The 14,067-nt window shown below is 37.5% G+C and overlaps 1 protein-coding gene across 17 annotated transcripts in view; it reads left to right on the top strand.

Annotated features, from left to right (window-relative positions):
- CDC42BPA (CDC42 binding protein kinase alpha) overlaps window positions 1–14,067 on the top strand; it is a 321,754-nt gene that overhangs the window by 57,090 nt on the left and 250,597 nt on the right. For 16 of the 17 annotated variants that reach the window (XM_043568805.1, XM_043568804.1, XM_043568800.1 and 13 more), the window contains exon 2: window positions 12,717–12,808. The exons of the other annotated variant lie outside the window; for it this stretch is intronic. In XM_043568805.1, coding sequence (XP_043424740.1) covers window positions 12,717–12,808 — 92 coding nt within the window. The remainder of the gene's footprint in view (window positions 1–12,716; window positions 12,809–14,067) is intronic. 17 annotated transcript variants of the gene reach the window in all.

The raw sequence follows: 14,067 nt of genomic DNA, 5'->3' as shown, positions 1-14,067 counted from the left end.
AATAGGTTTAATGAAAGACATCATAGTTTCTCAGATTGGAAAGAATATCAAGTTGTGAAAAACTTCTGGCCAAACAAGTCCATTTTTGAGCCAACCATTTTCATTAAAATGAATACTGTTTTATTCACATTATACAAAATTTAAAATTTCTTACTAAAAATTTTTCCTGTGTACATATATATAAAAGAGTTTATAAAACTTTCTGTGCAACTCAAAAGATGATAATAAGAGGAACATCTCTCTGTCCTTTGATCCAGCTTAAGAAATGGGATATGAACAGGATCTTGGAAACACTCCTGTGTGTCAATGTATTTCTCTCTTTTTTTTCCAGAATAAGTCACCATTGTGAAATTCCTTGCTTTTTTATAGATTTATCACTTGTATAAGTTCCTGTAGAATATTTCTTTTTGCCTGTTTTTGAAGTTTATGTAAAAGAAATCCTACTGTATGTTTTCTGTGATTTCTTTCCCAAGTAGTGTGTTTTTGAGATTTATCTGCATTGCTTATGTTAACCTTAAAAATAAAAGTTATTTTGCTTGCAAAAATGTTTCATCAGGGGGCGCCTGGGTGGCTCAGTCGGTTAAGCGTCCGACTTCCGCCCAGGTCATGATCTCACGGTTCTTGAGTTTGAGCCCCGTGTCAGGCTCTGTGCTGACAGCTCAGAGCCTGGAGCCTGCTTCAGATTCTGTGTCTCCCTCTCTCTCTGCCCCTCCGTAACTCACACTCACTCTCTCTGTGTCAAAAATAAACTTAAAAAAAATGGTTTATTCAGGAATAGTAGAGAATTGCCATTCAGGATATGCAAACTATAGTCAAACTATAGGCAAGTCCAACAAACTGAGGAGAAGCACATTATTTTATAGATACGGAGGAGGAAATTAGGAGGGAGTTGTTTTGAACAAAAGTCCATTTGGAGAAAGGCAAGAGTTCAGGGTGGGGGTTTCTCGCTGGCTGAGCTGCAGGCGTGATCATTTCTTGTAGGAGACGCTGTGCTGGCTCATCTCTCCCTGGATCTTTTCTTGTTAACGATTTTTGTTTTGGGGCCTGTAGTTGACATTCAGTGATACAGCTCCCCCTTCCTGCCTCCCCGTCTGCATCCAGAATCCACTCTAGTGCTGTTTCCTTTTATTAGTTTTCACACTTAAAATAGCTATGGTTTATTTATTTTCATGTGCTTATATTACTTGGTTGCATGAATGAACCACAGTTTATTTATCTTCATGTAGATGGACGTTTGTTTCCAGGTTTTCATTATTATGGGTAATGCTGTATAGTACTGTCTTTCGGTTCCCATATGCAAGTTTCTTTAGGTGCTGTATGTATTGAAGAAGGAATCTCGAGACTAGGATGTGCACATGATCGATTGAAATAGCTAAATGGGAAACTTAAAGTGGTTATATTCATTTACATTCCCACTAGCAGTGGACAAGATATTATTCCTCCCAACACTTGGTTTTATTGACTTTAATTTTTGCCAGATGTCTGAAATTGTCATTGTGGTTTTAGGTATATTTGTTTGATTACTAATGAGCTATCTTTTCATATGTTGTGGGCCACTGTGTTTTCTTCTCTACGAAACACACCATTTTTCAGTTGGTTTGTTTGTTTTAAGTGCATTGGTAGGAGATCAGTATGTATTCTGAGTACCAATCCATTTTCATTTATATGTGTCACAGTTAATTACTCCTACTTAGTGTCTTTTATGGTGACTTCTGATGAAAAAAAATTCTTAACTTTACATGGTCAAATTTTTAGGTAATTATTTTTTAGATAAACTGTACTTACCTTGATTTAAAAATTCTTCTGTAACCCAGAGTCACAGAGTCTCGTATATTGCCTTTAAACAACCTGGAATGACTTTACTTTGTGTATCGTGTGACATGCTATTCCAGTGGCATTCCTTTCCCGAAAATGACCATTGTCCCGAAGTCATGTGTTAAAATAGTCCATTCTTTTCCCACCATTGTATTGTGCCAGTACTATTATAAATCATGTCCATACGTGTGTGAGTTGCTTCTGGGCTCTCTGTTTGTTTGGTCGATTTGCCCATCTTCTTGGCACACATACTATTTTAATTACCATAGTTTTTTAATAGTGCAAGTCTTTTTTCTTTTTCTACTGTTTTTATTTTTTGTCAAAAGTGTCTTGATTATTCTTGTTTTTTTGTTCATCCTTGTAAATTTTATTTTTAATTTTTTTAGTGTTTATTTTTGAGAGAGAGAGACAGACAGCGTGAATGGGGGAGGGGCAGAGAGAGAGAGGAATAGAATCAGAACCAGGCTCCAGGCTCCCAGCTGTCAGCACAGAGCCCAATGTGGGGCTTGAACCTACAAACTGTAAGATCATGACCTGAGCCAAAGTTGGGTGCTCCACTGAGTGAGGCACTCAGGCACCCCTTTAAAAAGCTTTTTAAGTGTTTATTTTTGAGAGAGAGAGAGAAAGAGAAAGAGAGCGAGCACATGTGAGTGTGAGAAGGGGAAGGGCAGAGGGAGAGGGAGACACAGAATCTGAAGCAGGTCCTTGTAAATTTTAGAATTAGCTTGTCAAGTTCATGAAAACCCTGGTTGGGATTTTCATTGTAATTACATTAAATTGCAGATCTGTGTGTGGGAGAATTGACGTTTTAATGAACTAATGCCTTCCTATCCAAGTACTTTTTATTTGGGTCTTTAACATCTTTCAGTAAACGTTTGTAGTATATTAAGGACAGATACAATTTTTGATAGATTTATTGATAGGTACTTTCAAAAGTCCCATCATAAATATGTTTCTGGATGATTTTCCAAAATTTTTTCTGATATATAGGAGTGAAATTGACTTTTGCATACTATTTATGTCCAGCAACTTGCTTGACTCAGTTATTGCATTCATGATGTGTGTTGATTTTTTTGTGGGTTTTTAATTTTCTCTCTGTGCTATACCTTTCATCTCCACGACTTTTTTGTTTTATTGCTGGTGGTTTGTACTCTTAATCTCCTTCACCTGTTTTGCCCATCCTCCCACCCACCTCCCCTCTGGCAACCATGGGTTGGTTCTCTGTAATAAAGAGTCTGTTTGAGTTTTGTTTCGTGGGGGGAAATATATGTGAAATAATTTACTTGCATTTAGAGTGGAAAACTCACTTTAAAATGTTATGGATCATTTCATTATTTCAGTTTGAAGCACATTTTTATGGAAGATGACTTTTAATACGTGAATTTCCTCAAAATCGTTTGGAGTATAGTTGACACACAATGTTATATTAGTTTCAGGTGTGCAACGTAGTGATTCCACTTCTGTTTGTGTGACGCTGTGTGTTCACCACAAGTGTAACTGCCGTCTGACGCGATACAAGATCATTGACTGTATTGACTACGCTGTGCCTTTTATTCCCGTCACTTACTGATTCCATGACTGTTTCCACTCCCACTCTCACCATCTCCCCCGCCCCCCCTTCCCCACGGCAACCATCAGTTTGTTCTCTGTTTACAGGTCTGATTATGCTTTTTGTTTGTTTATTCATTTGTTTTGTGTTTTTAGACTCCACGTATAGGTGAAACCATATGGCATTCAGCTTTCAGTCTGACTTACTTCACCTGGCATAATGCCCTCTAGGTCCAAACATGCTATTACAAATGGCAAGACCTCATCCTTTTTTATGGCCGCGTAATCCGCCACTTATGGCTGAGTTGCTTCCGTATCTTGGCTATTGCAAATAATGCCACAACAAACGTTACGTGTCTTTTTGAATTAGTGTTTTTAATTTTCTGTGGATAAGTAGTAATGGAATTACTGGATCATGTATTATTTCTATTTTTAGTTTTTTGAGGAACCTCCATATTTTCCATCGTTGTTGCACTAATGAATATTCCTCATCAATATTTGTTATTTCTTTTTTCTTTTCTTTTTTTTTTTTTTTTTTTGAGAGAGAAAGCGTGAGCAGGGGAGGGGCAAAGGGAGAGGGTGAGAGAGAATCTCAAACAGGCTCCACGCCCAGCTTGGCGCCCGATGTGGGGCTCGATCTCACAAACCATCTGCGCATAGTAACAGCTTGCTCTCTTCCTTTTCTTATGTCTGTTATTTCTTTTCTTGCCGCACTGACTTGTATCATTATTAAAATGCTAAGTAGAACTGATAATAACAATTATTTTAATAGAATGCATCCTTATTTGCGTCCTGATTTTAAAGAGAATGTTTTTAACATTTTACTTTGTAAGTGTTTTGTTTGCTGTTCTGCAGTGCTGCTGTTGTCGCCATCAGTTATCAGGCCATGGAAGTTTCCTTTTGTTTCTCATTTGTTAAAAGTGTAGCTTTTAAAAGTAGCAAGAATGGTTGTATAATTTTATTGAACAGGGTTTGTATTATAAATATATTTATTAAGATATTGATATTTTCTTCAATCTATGTATATGGTGAGTTATGTTAATCAGTTTTCTAATATTAAAACAACCTTGTATTCTTGGGATAAACTCAATTTGGTCATGTTATTTTATTTATAAATTGATCAGTTTGATAATTGGTAAGTTTTTTTTACATCTGTATTCATGAACAAACTTACCTGTATTTTTGGTATGAGATTAGGATGAAATGATAGCTTTCTCTCTCGGTTTATTCTTTGGAAAGTTTGTTTTAATATGGGAGTTACCACTTTCTTAGTGTGTATAGTTGAACTTGCAGGTAAAGCTGTTCATGATTGTAATTTTCTTTGTGGAAGATTTTTTACATTACTGATTCAACTTATTTATTGGTGAGTTCATATTTTCAGTTTTGAAAAAAATCAGTTACTCTTTCTAGGAATTTGTTCACGGCTGCATTTTTGAATTTATCGGCATAAGCTTTTAATGATATTCTTTTACTGTCCATTTAATCTCAGAGGCATCTGGAGTTTTGTCGTTTCTCATTCCTAATAGTGACTTTTCAGTTGTTTTTACTGTTTTTCTTCAGTGAACCATCCTTTGGTCTTGTTGAACTTACCTATTATGTGGTTATTTTAAAATTAATTGATTTTATTTATTTTGCTTTCCTACATTTTTGTTTTCTTATACTTTGAGTTTATTCTTTTAGTCTAATATTTTGTGTTGTCTGCTTAACACCTTAATTTTTAAGCTTTCCTTCTTTACCAGTGTAAATGTTGAGAGCTTTTTTCCCCATGTGGTATATACTGGTTTCGGTTGTGTTCTAGAACTTTTGAAGTATAGTATTTTCTTAACTATATAGTTCTAATATTTTCTGATTATTTTATTAATTTTTCTTCAAAATTGTTTTTGGATATCAGAGTTTATGGTTTTTCCTGGGAATCTTTCTGCTATTGATTTCTTTTTAAAAAATTATTTATTTATTTTGAGAGTGAGCACAGTGGGGGAGGGGCAGAGAGAGAGAGAGAGAATCCCAGGCAGTCTCTGTGCTGTCGTTGCAGAGCCTGACAGGGGTCTTGATCTCACAAACCGTGAGATCATGACCTGAGCCGAAATCAAGAGTTGGATGCTTGACTGAGACACCCAGGCGCCCTTCTGTTACCGATTTCTAATTGCACTGTACTCCTGTAATTTGGTTTTTATGTTCCCAATACTTTGAAGTTCTTTGGAGGTGGTTTTATGTCTTGGCATATTACCAAAATTTGTAGCAGTTTTATGTGTGTTTTAAAATGATATTCTCCAACTCCTCAGTGGTATATTATAGACAAGGTGCTCAGGTTTTTTGTTTCTTTTTTGTTTTTGCTTTTGTTTTGGTCTGTTTGAGCTGTCACTTACTAAGAGAGTTACAGTAAAATATATGAAGGTGAGTTTGTTTCTTTTATATCTGTCAGTTTGGCTTTACCTATTTTGAGCTTACGTTGCTGGCCTATACATGTTTAGAATCATTATGTCCTGGTTAGTTCAACATTTTTTTAAAGCAGTATGTATGGCTCTTTTTAATCTCTATTCTACTCATGTCTTTCCCCCCAATATCTCTTTTGTTAATTATTAATATGCCTTAGTTTTTTGGTGGTGGGAGGGGTTAATATTACCCTCTACTTTTTCTGAAATTTTGCACAAATTTGGGGGAGAACCCACTAAAACAAGAAGAAACGCCACAGAATTTTAGAGAGCACTGGCAAATCTAAATATTATCTACTTGGAAGAATAATTGTAAAATGTGCAAACTTCCAGCAGTATTGGTAAGGGAAAACAATGAAAATAGATCCAAATATACAATATTAGCACCTAAAAAGGGATCAAACCTACCTATCTTATAGATTTTTTAAACAAAAGAATCCTATTTACTTTACTCCAATGAATTTAAAAATTTCAGTGCAATGTATAAATTTGTATAAAAGTGTAATTAATACAGTTGTCGTAGGAAGAAATCGAAAACATGAAATGGGCAATAATGTGAAAGAAGTCAATTATCAAAAGTCCATGAAAGGATGTTTTCACTAGCACGTGTTTTCAGACCTTATGATTATAAGGTCTCTATCAGTCTCTGATTTCTTCCTCTAAAAGTTTTGTAGTTTTGTTCTTTAAACAACCTGAATTTTGTTTAGAGAGTAAGCAAGGAGAGAAAGCTACTCAACTTATTTAATGAGGTTGATTTGTCATTGGTCCTAAAGCAGATGAAGACAGTATAGAAAAAAGGTCATTGTAGACCAACATTATTTATGAACACAGATGTAAAATTTTAAAATAGAGTCAATGTCAGGAGTTTATTAACTAAATACACCCAAGTATGGTTTGTCTCAAGGCATATAAAGATGGTTCAACTTCTAAAGTCTTTTTAAGTAATAGGCCAAATTTTTTTTTTTTAATTTTTTTATTCAACGTTTATTTATTTTGGGACAGAGAGAGACAGAGCATGAACGGGGGAGGGGCAGAGAGAGAGGGAGACACAGAATCGGAAACAGGCTCCAGGCTCTGAGCCATCAGCCCAGAGCCTGACGTGGGGCTCGAACTCACGGACCGCGAGATCGTGACCTGGCTGAAGTCGGACGCTTAACCGCCTGCGCCACCCAGGTGCCCCAGTAATAGGCCAAATTAAAAGAATGAAATAGAAACCCAGATCTTCATGGAGATTGTAATTAACAGTCCCACCAGCCCTGTATGAGAACACCTGTTATTCACACACCTGCAAACACTTGGTGGTTTCCGGGTTTTTATTTTTGGCACATTTGGTAGGTAAGTAATAGAGTATTTCTAGTATGTTTATTTGCATTTCTGTGATTTCTTGTGAGTACCATTTTTTGTTTATTAGCCATTTGTAGTCACACTGAAAAATTTAAATGGAAAAGTAACACTTACTGCATAATTTGTTTACTTGAGGACAGGGACTACTTATCTTTTGTATCTCTCGCATCTTATAAAGTGGCTGGCATACAGCAGGTATTAGAAGATACTTCTTGAGTGATGGGTAACTGATTAGTAAAGCTAGGAGCCTCCCGAAGAAATCTGTGACTTAACTCATTTTTGAATGCTTTTAAAAATAGAACAGTTTTGCAGTGTCATAGAAATGGGATTTTTATTAGCAGATTCCAGGATGTAAAGAATAGATAGGACTATTTTTTAAATTTCTTTCGATGCTGTAGGTTCCCACAAAACTTGGATAAGGACAAAACCTATCGTCCTAATTACACATGACTGTAGCGTATTCATTTGCTTGGTGCTTTCCGAGTATGTGCTACTGCACGGAAAACTTAGCATTACTTCTTGTTTGCATACTGTTTTGTACCTTTGGTATAAAAGATCATTTTAACAGCCCTTTGCTTTCCCAAATTATATTTCTTTTACTCTAGTTTTAAAACAATAGTTTCTTTTCCTGCTTTGCAATACCATCTCAGAGGTTTGAAAGAGCTACATCTTTGACCTTTTAGATAAGATGTTACCCAAAAGGAGGTGTACATGGAATTATTCTCGAAGAACTGAGCTAGATTACAAATGACTGTAGTGGTCTGTGATGAAATCCTGTTTTTCGATTTAGGGTCAGTAATGGGACAAGGATACAGAGCATATACTTTATTTGGGCTCAGGTTATTTGGAAGTCTTGAGGTGGGGAGACGTACAAGGAAGTAGAAGATGTGTTTGAACAACCGCGGAGTGTTACGTTGTAGGAGGCCGTGTGGTGTTTTAGCTGTAGCTGGCAACTCGACTAGCACTGGCCTCATATTGCCTGGCTCCACATCTTTATTTTCCTTTCTCTATTCCATACCTACCCTCTTGCCCAGGTATTTCTGAAATGCTTGTATAGAAGCTGGGAAAGGTGGGGGGGGGGGGGACACCAGTGTCAGATTCCTGCCAGACTGATGGATAGATAGATCACTACTCTTCCCTCCTACACCTTTGCAAACTGTTTGTCAGTAAAATTCCCTCAATTTATGATCTGTTTTTTTCCTTCCGGGACCCTGACTGGTGCACAGTGGCCACAGTCTCAACCATTTGTCCAGTCCAGTTTGTTCACAACCAGGACACCCGAGTCATTTTATCAAGGTGCTCACTTCGCGTGGCAGCATGGTTTTGGGTCTTGTCTTTCTAGGGTGAGATCTCCCAAACCTTTGTTCAGAGTTGTTGTTCCTTTGAACCGTCGTCTTCTCCGCTGTGTGGGTTCCAAATGCACAGCAGTCTCCCATTTCCTTTCCTTATTCTCGAAAGGTAAAAGACCGACACAGAAATCTCTACCAGACTGAGATGTGCGGTGTGGAATGGCCTTCTTTTCTAAATTACTTAGTGGGGCCAAATACCTTCAGAACAAATCAAATTTTAAGGACTGACGGCTCTATTTCACTCTCCTACAGCTCAAATAAATATGACCCTTGCTCCGTGGAACAGAGCTGTACCCATGTATGACGACCTTTTGTTTTAATTATCACAAATGTTTTACTTTGATATTTCTTTTAATGTTTATTTAGTTATTTTGAGAGAGTCCACACACGTGAGCAGGGGAGGGACAGAGAGAAGGGGAGAGAGAGAATCCCAAGCAGACGCTCCGCTGACCGCGCAGAGCCCCATGTGGGGTTCGATCTCATAAGCCATGAGATCATGACCTGAGCCGAAATCAAGAGTCAGACTGAGCCACCCAGGTGCCCCATAAATGTTTAATTTTGATGATGTGCCTTTGATTTAATTTGGGCCACTTTTTAAAAAAATTGATTTCAGGAGTAGAATTTAGTGATTGATCACTTACATATAATACTCAGTGCTTGTCACAAGTGCCCTCGTCAGTGCCCATCACCCTTTTAGCTCATCCCACCTCCCCTCCAGCAGCTCTCAGTTTGTTCTCTCTAGTTAAGAGTCTCTCTTATGGCTTACCTCCCTGTTTTTATCTTATTTTATTCTTCCTTCCCTTCTCCTGTGTTCATCTGTTTTGTTTCTTAAATCCCACATATGAGTGAAACCGTATGGTATTTTTCTTCCTCTGACTTGTTTCATTAGCATAACACACTCTAGTTCCATCTATATCATTGCAAATGGCAGGATTTCATTCTTTTTGGTGGCTGAGTAATATTCCGGTGTACTTATATACCACATCATCTTTATCCATACATCAGTCGATGGACATTTGGGCTTTTTCCATACTTTGGCTATTGTTGATAGCGCTGCTATAAACGTTGGGGTACATGTGCCCCTTTGAATCAGTAGTTTTGTATCCTTTGGATACCTTTGGATAAATACCTAGTAGTGCAGTTGCTGGGTCCTTGGGTAGTTTGGTCTTTAACTTTCTGAGGAACCTGCATACTGTTTTCCAGAGTGGCTGCACCAGTTTGCATTCCCACCAGCAGTGCATGAGGGTTCCCCTTTCTCTGCATCCTCGCCAACATCTGTTGTTTCCTGAGTTGTTGATTTTAGCTATTTTGACTGGTGTGAGGTGGCATCTCATTGTGGTTTTGATTTGTATTTCCCTGATGATGAGTGACGTTGAGCGTTTTTTCATGTGTCGGTTGGCCATTTGTGTATGTCTTCTTTGGAGAAATATCTCTTCATGTCTTCTGCCTGTTTCTTAACCAGATTATTTTTTGGGTGTTGAGTTTGACGAGTTCGTTATAGATTTTGGACATTAGCCGTTTATCAGACAGGTCATTTGTAGATATCTTCTCCCATTCCGTAGGCTGCCTTTTAGTTTTGTTGATTGTTTCCTTTGCTGTGCATAAGTTGTTTTTTTTTTTTATCTTGATGAGGTCCCAGTATTTCACTTTTGCGTTTGTTTCCCTTGCCTGCAGAGATGTGTCTAGTAAAAAGTTGCTATGGCCAAGGGCAGAGAGGTTGCTACCTGTGTTCTCCTCTGGGATTTTGGTGGTTTCCTGCTTCACATTTAGGTGTTTCATCCATGTTGAGTTTGTTTTCCTGTGTGGTATAAGAAAGTGGTCCGGTTCCATTCTTCTGCATGTTGCATCCCGTTTTCCCAGCACCATTTGTTGAAGAGACTTTTTTCCTTGAATTGGAATATGCTTTCCTGTATTTCCTGCTTTGTTGAAGATGAGTTGACCATATAGTTGTGGGTCCATTTCTCGGTCCTCTGTTCTGTTCCATTGATCTATGTGTCTTTTTTTCTTCTTCTTTTGCCACTACCATACTGCCTTGATGGCTATAGCTTTATAATACAGCTTGATGTCTGAAATTGTGATGACTCCCACTTTGCTTTTCTATTTGGGGACTTTTCTGTTCCGTACAAATTTTAGAATAGTTTGTTCTAGCTCTGTGAAACATGCTGGTGTTATTTTTATAGGGACTGCATTGAATGTGTAGATTGCTTTGGGTTGTATAGACATTTTAACAGTGTTTGTTCTTTCAATCCATGAACGTGGAATGTTTTTCCATTTCTTTGTGTCTTCAGTTTCTTTCATAAGCGTTCTATAGCTTTCAGAGTACAGATCTAATTTTTACCTCTTTGATTAGGTTTATTCCTCATATGTTACGGTTTTTGGTGCAATTGTAAAAGGGATCGATCGATTCCTTGATTTCTCTTTTCTTCTTCTTCATTGTTGGTGTACAAAAATGCAACATGTTGTGTCCTGTGACTTTGCTGACTTCATGTGTCCATTCTAGGAGACTTCTGGTGGGGTCTTTCAGGTTTTCCATGTGGAATATCACTTCCTCTGCAAAGAGTGGGAAGTTTGACTTCTTCCTTGCTGATTTGGATGCCTTTTATTTCTTTTTGTTGTCTGATTCCTGAGGCTAGGACTTCAAGTACTATGTTGAACAACAGTGGTGAGAGTGGACATCTCTGTTGTGTTCCTGACCTTAGGGGAAAAGCTCTCAGTTTTTCCCTATTGAGGATGATATTAGCTGTGGGTCTTTCATATATGACCTTTATGATGTTGAGGTATGTTCCCTCTAAACCTACGTTCTTGAGGGTTTTTGTCAAGAAAGGATGCTCTGTTTTGTCAAATGCTTTTTCTGCATCTGTTGAGAAGATCATGTGGTTCTTGTCCTTTCTTTTATTAATGTGGTGTATCACACTGATTGATTTGCAGATATCCATACATAATGACCTTTTAATCACATTACTCCTTTTTGTGTGAGAATAAAGAGGGACATGAGGGGAAGGAAGGAAGCAGGTCTAAATTTGTCTTAGAGGCAGCAGAATGTACATTGAATCTGTAATTTTAAAAAATGTCAATTTATCCTTTATAATTAATAATATGTCTAAATTCTTTCCATGATATTTAAGGCCATTTATGTTTTCCACTTTCCATCTTCAATTTCTTTGCATTTCTTCTCAAAATTCTATAACGACAATGGATTATTGCATGTTAGCACCTCAAATTAATTTCCCTCCTCTCTTCATTTGCTTGTATTGCCTCCTGTGCCTGGAATGTCTACACTGCAAACCCAGTCAAAGTAGCAAAATTCTACTTAGTCCTCAAGGTCCAGTTCCTGTGGTATATCCGCGAATTCTTAGTGTTCTGTTCTCACTCGTCTGAAGTACTTTGTTTACCTCCATTAGAAGTCTCATCACATTGTTACATTTTGTACGTGTGCCTACTCTCTGTCTGTCCTAAAGCCTCAGAACTTCTTGAAGGAAGGTACGGTATTGTAATCTTATTAGTTCAGACCCTGGTGATTGCCACCATGCTTTGTATAGTGTAAATTCTTGCTGAGGGTGTGTTAAAAGGATAAATGAATGAATGAATGTGAAAGAAATCTGAATTTTCTTGGCTGAAACTCCCTTGGGTACCATGAAATTTGCTTTTACTTCTCGGACATTTGTGTTCAAGTATGTGTCTAGCATTGAGAGCTAGAATATGCAGAATGTTTAGCATGAAAATAAACTGGTCTCGCTTGTACCTCCCTGTTACTTTGCATTATTTCATATGTTATTAGCTGTTTAACAATATGTTGTCAACAAAAATGTATTCACATATAAGAAATAAAGGAAATTGGGGCGCTGGGTGGCTCAGTTGGTTAAGCATCTGACTTCCGCTCAGGTCATGATCTGGCAGTTTGTGAGTTCGAGCCCCACGTTGGGCTCTGTGCTGCTAGCTCAGAGCCTGGAGCCTGCTTCGGATTCGGGGTCTCCCTCTCTCTGCCCCTCTCCTGCTCCTGCTCTGTCTCTCTCAAAAATAAACATTAAAAAAAGGAAAAGAAATAAGGGAAATTGTTTTCTTATGGATATTAAATCTATTCTCAATATAGTGTGGTGGGATTATGAAACACTTTGACTTCATTCTTAATCATAACTTGAATTTTTGTTGTTTAAGAAATACCATTATATGTACCTAATTTGCATCACATTTCATGAAGAAAGTGACTAATGTTGCTCTTTTGTTTCAGCCAAACCATTTACTTCTAAAGTGAAACAGATGCGTCTACATAGAGAAGACTTTGAGATATTGAAGGTGATTGGTCGAGGAGCTTTTGGAGAGGTAAGAAAGAGAGTTTTTATAAAAGTTCTGCTACTTGGTTTGGAAGCGATTTTATACAGTCTGTGAGGCAATTTAACTCAAGTCTGATTTCCTTGATGTCATAATTGATACAATTGATCAGAAAATATATTAGAGTTTTGAATGAAATATTTCCGCGTGGAATTTTTTCCCAAGATATTTTTCTTCTTCATATGTCAATGTAAGGTTGAGGATGCTTCTGGACTCTCTTCTCCTCCAACGGCTTATTTGTCTCTCGTCGTGCCACTGCCACACTTGGGTTACGTTACTCTAGATTAAGAAGTTCCGTATCTGGTAGTGTATATCCTCCAACATCCTCCCTCTCCTCCTCTGTTCTTGGCCCTTTATATTTTCATGTAATTTTACAGTGAGTATTTCAATTTCAGAATTACTCTTAAAAATCCATACCCATACATCTGCTTGAATTTTGATTAGGATTACACTGAAACTAGAGATCAGTTTGTAGGGGCACCCGGGTGGCTCAGTCGGTTAAGCTCTGACTCTGGATTTGGCTCAGGTCATGATCTCTCTGTTCATGAGACAGAGCCTCCCATTGGGCTTTGCGCTGACAGCGTGGAGCCTGCTTGGGATTCTCTCTCTCTGCCCCTCTCCTGCTCGTGCCCACCCCCCACCCAAATAAATGAATACCCTTAAAAAAAAAAAACTTCTTTAGACATCCATTTGTGGATAATTGACATCTTAACGCTAGGTCAGCCAATCAATGAAGGAATGTGACATTCTTTGTTATTTTAATTAGAATTGTTAGATTTCATTTTCTAGGGTTTTTTTTTTTTTTTTTTTTTTTGCTAATAGTTAGAAATATAATTGAATTTTGTTCGACTTTGCACCTAGTAACCTAGCTAATTTTACTTTTTCAATTATGGATTGTGTTGGATTTTAAGATGTTTTATCAGCATCTTTTGAGACACTTAAGGCTTTTCTCTCTTGCTCTGTTAATGTATTGAATTACCCCCGTTTATTTTCAAATGTTAAACTAACCTGGCATTTCTAACCTAAGCCCAACTTTGTATTACCCTTTTTATGTTTCCTTGCTCTTGGTTTGCTCTGTGAACGTGTGTACGTGCTTAGGATCTTTGAGAGAAATTGGCCTGTAATTTTCCACTTAAAATCCTCATCAGATGTTGGTGTTTTGATTATGCTGGCCTCATAAAAAGAGGGACGTATTGTATTCCCTCTTCACCGTTCTCTGGTAGAGTTTGGGAAGATTGTTATTATTTTTT

Source organism: Prionailurus bengalensis, chromosome E4 (assembly GCF_016509475.1).
Source record: "Prionailurus bengalensis isolate Pbe53 chromosome E4, Fcat_Pben_1.1_paternal_pri, whole genome shotgun sequence".
Lineage (NCBI taxonomy): Eukaryota > Metazoa > Chordata > Mammalia > Carnivora > Felidae > Prionailurus > Prionailurus bengalensis.
Note: the sequence above shows the minus strand (reverse complement) of the source record. Positions and strands in the feature narration are given on the sequence as shown.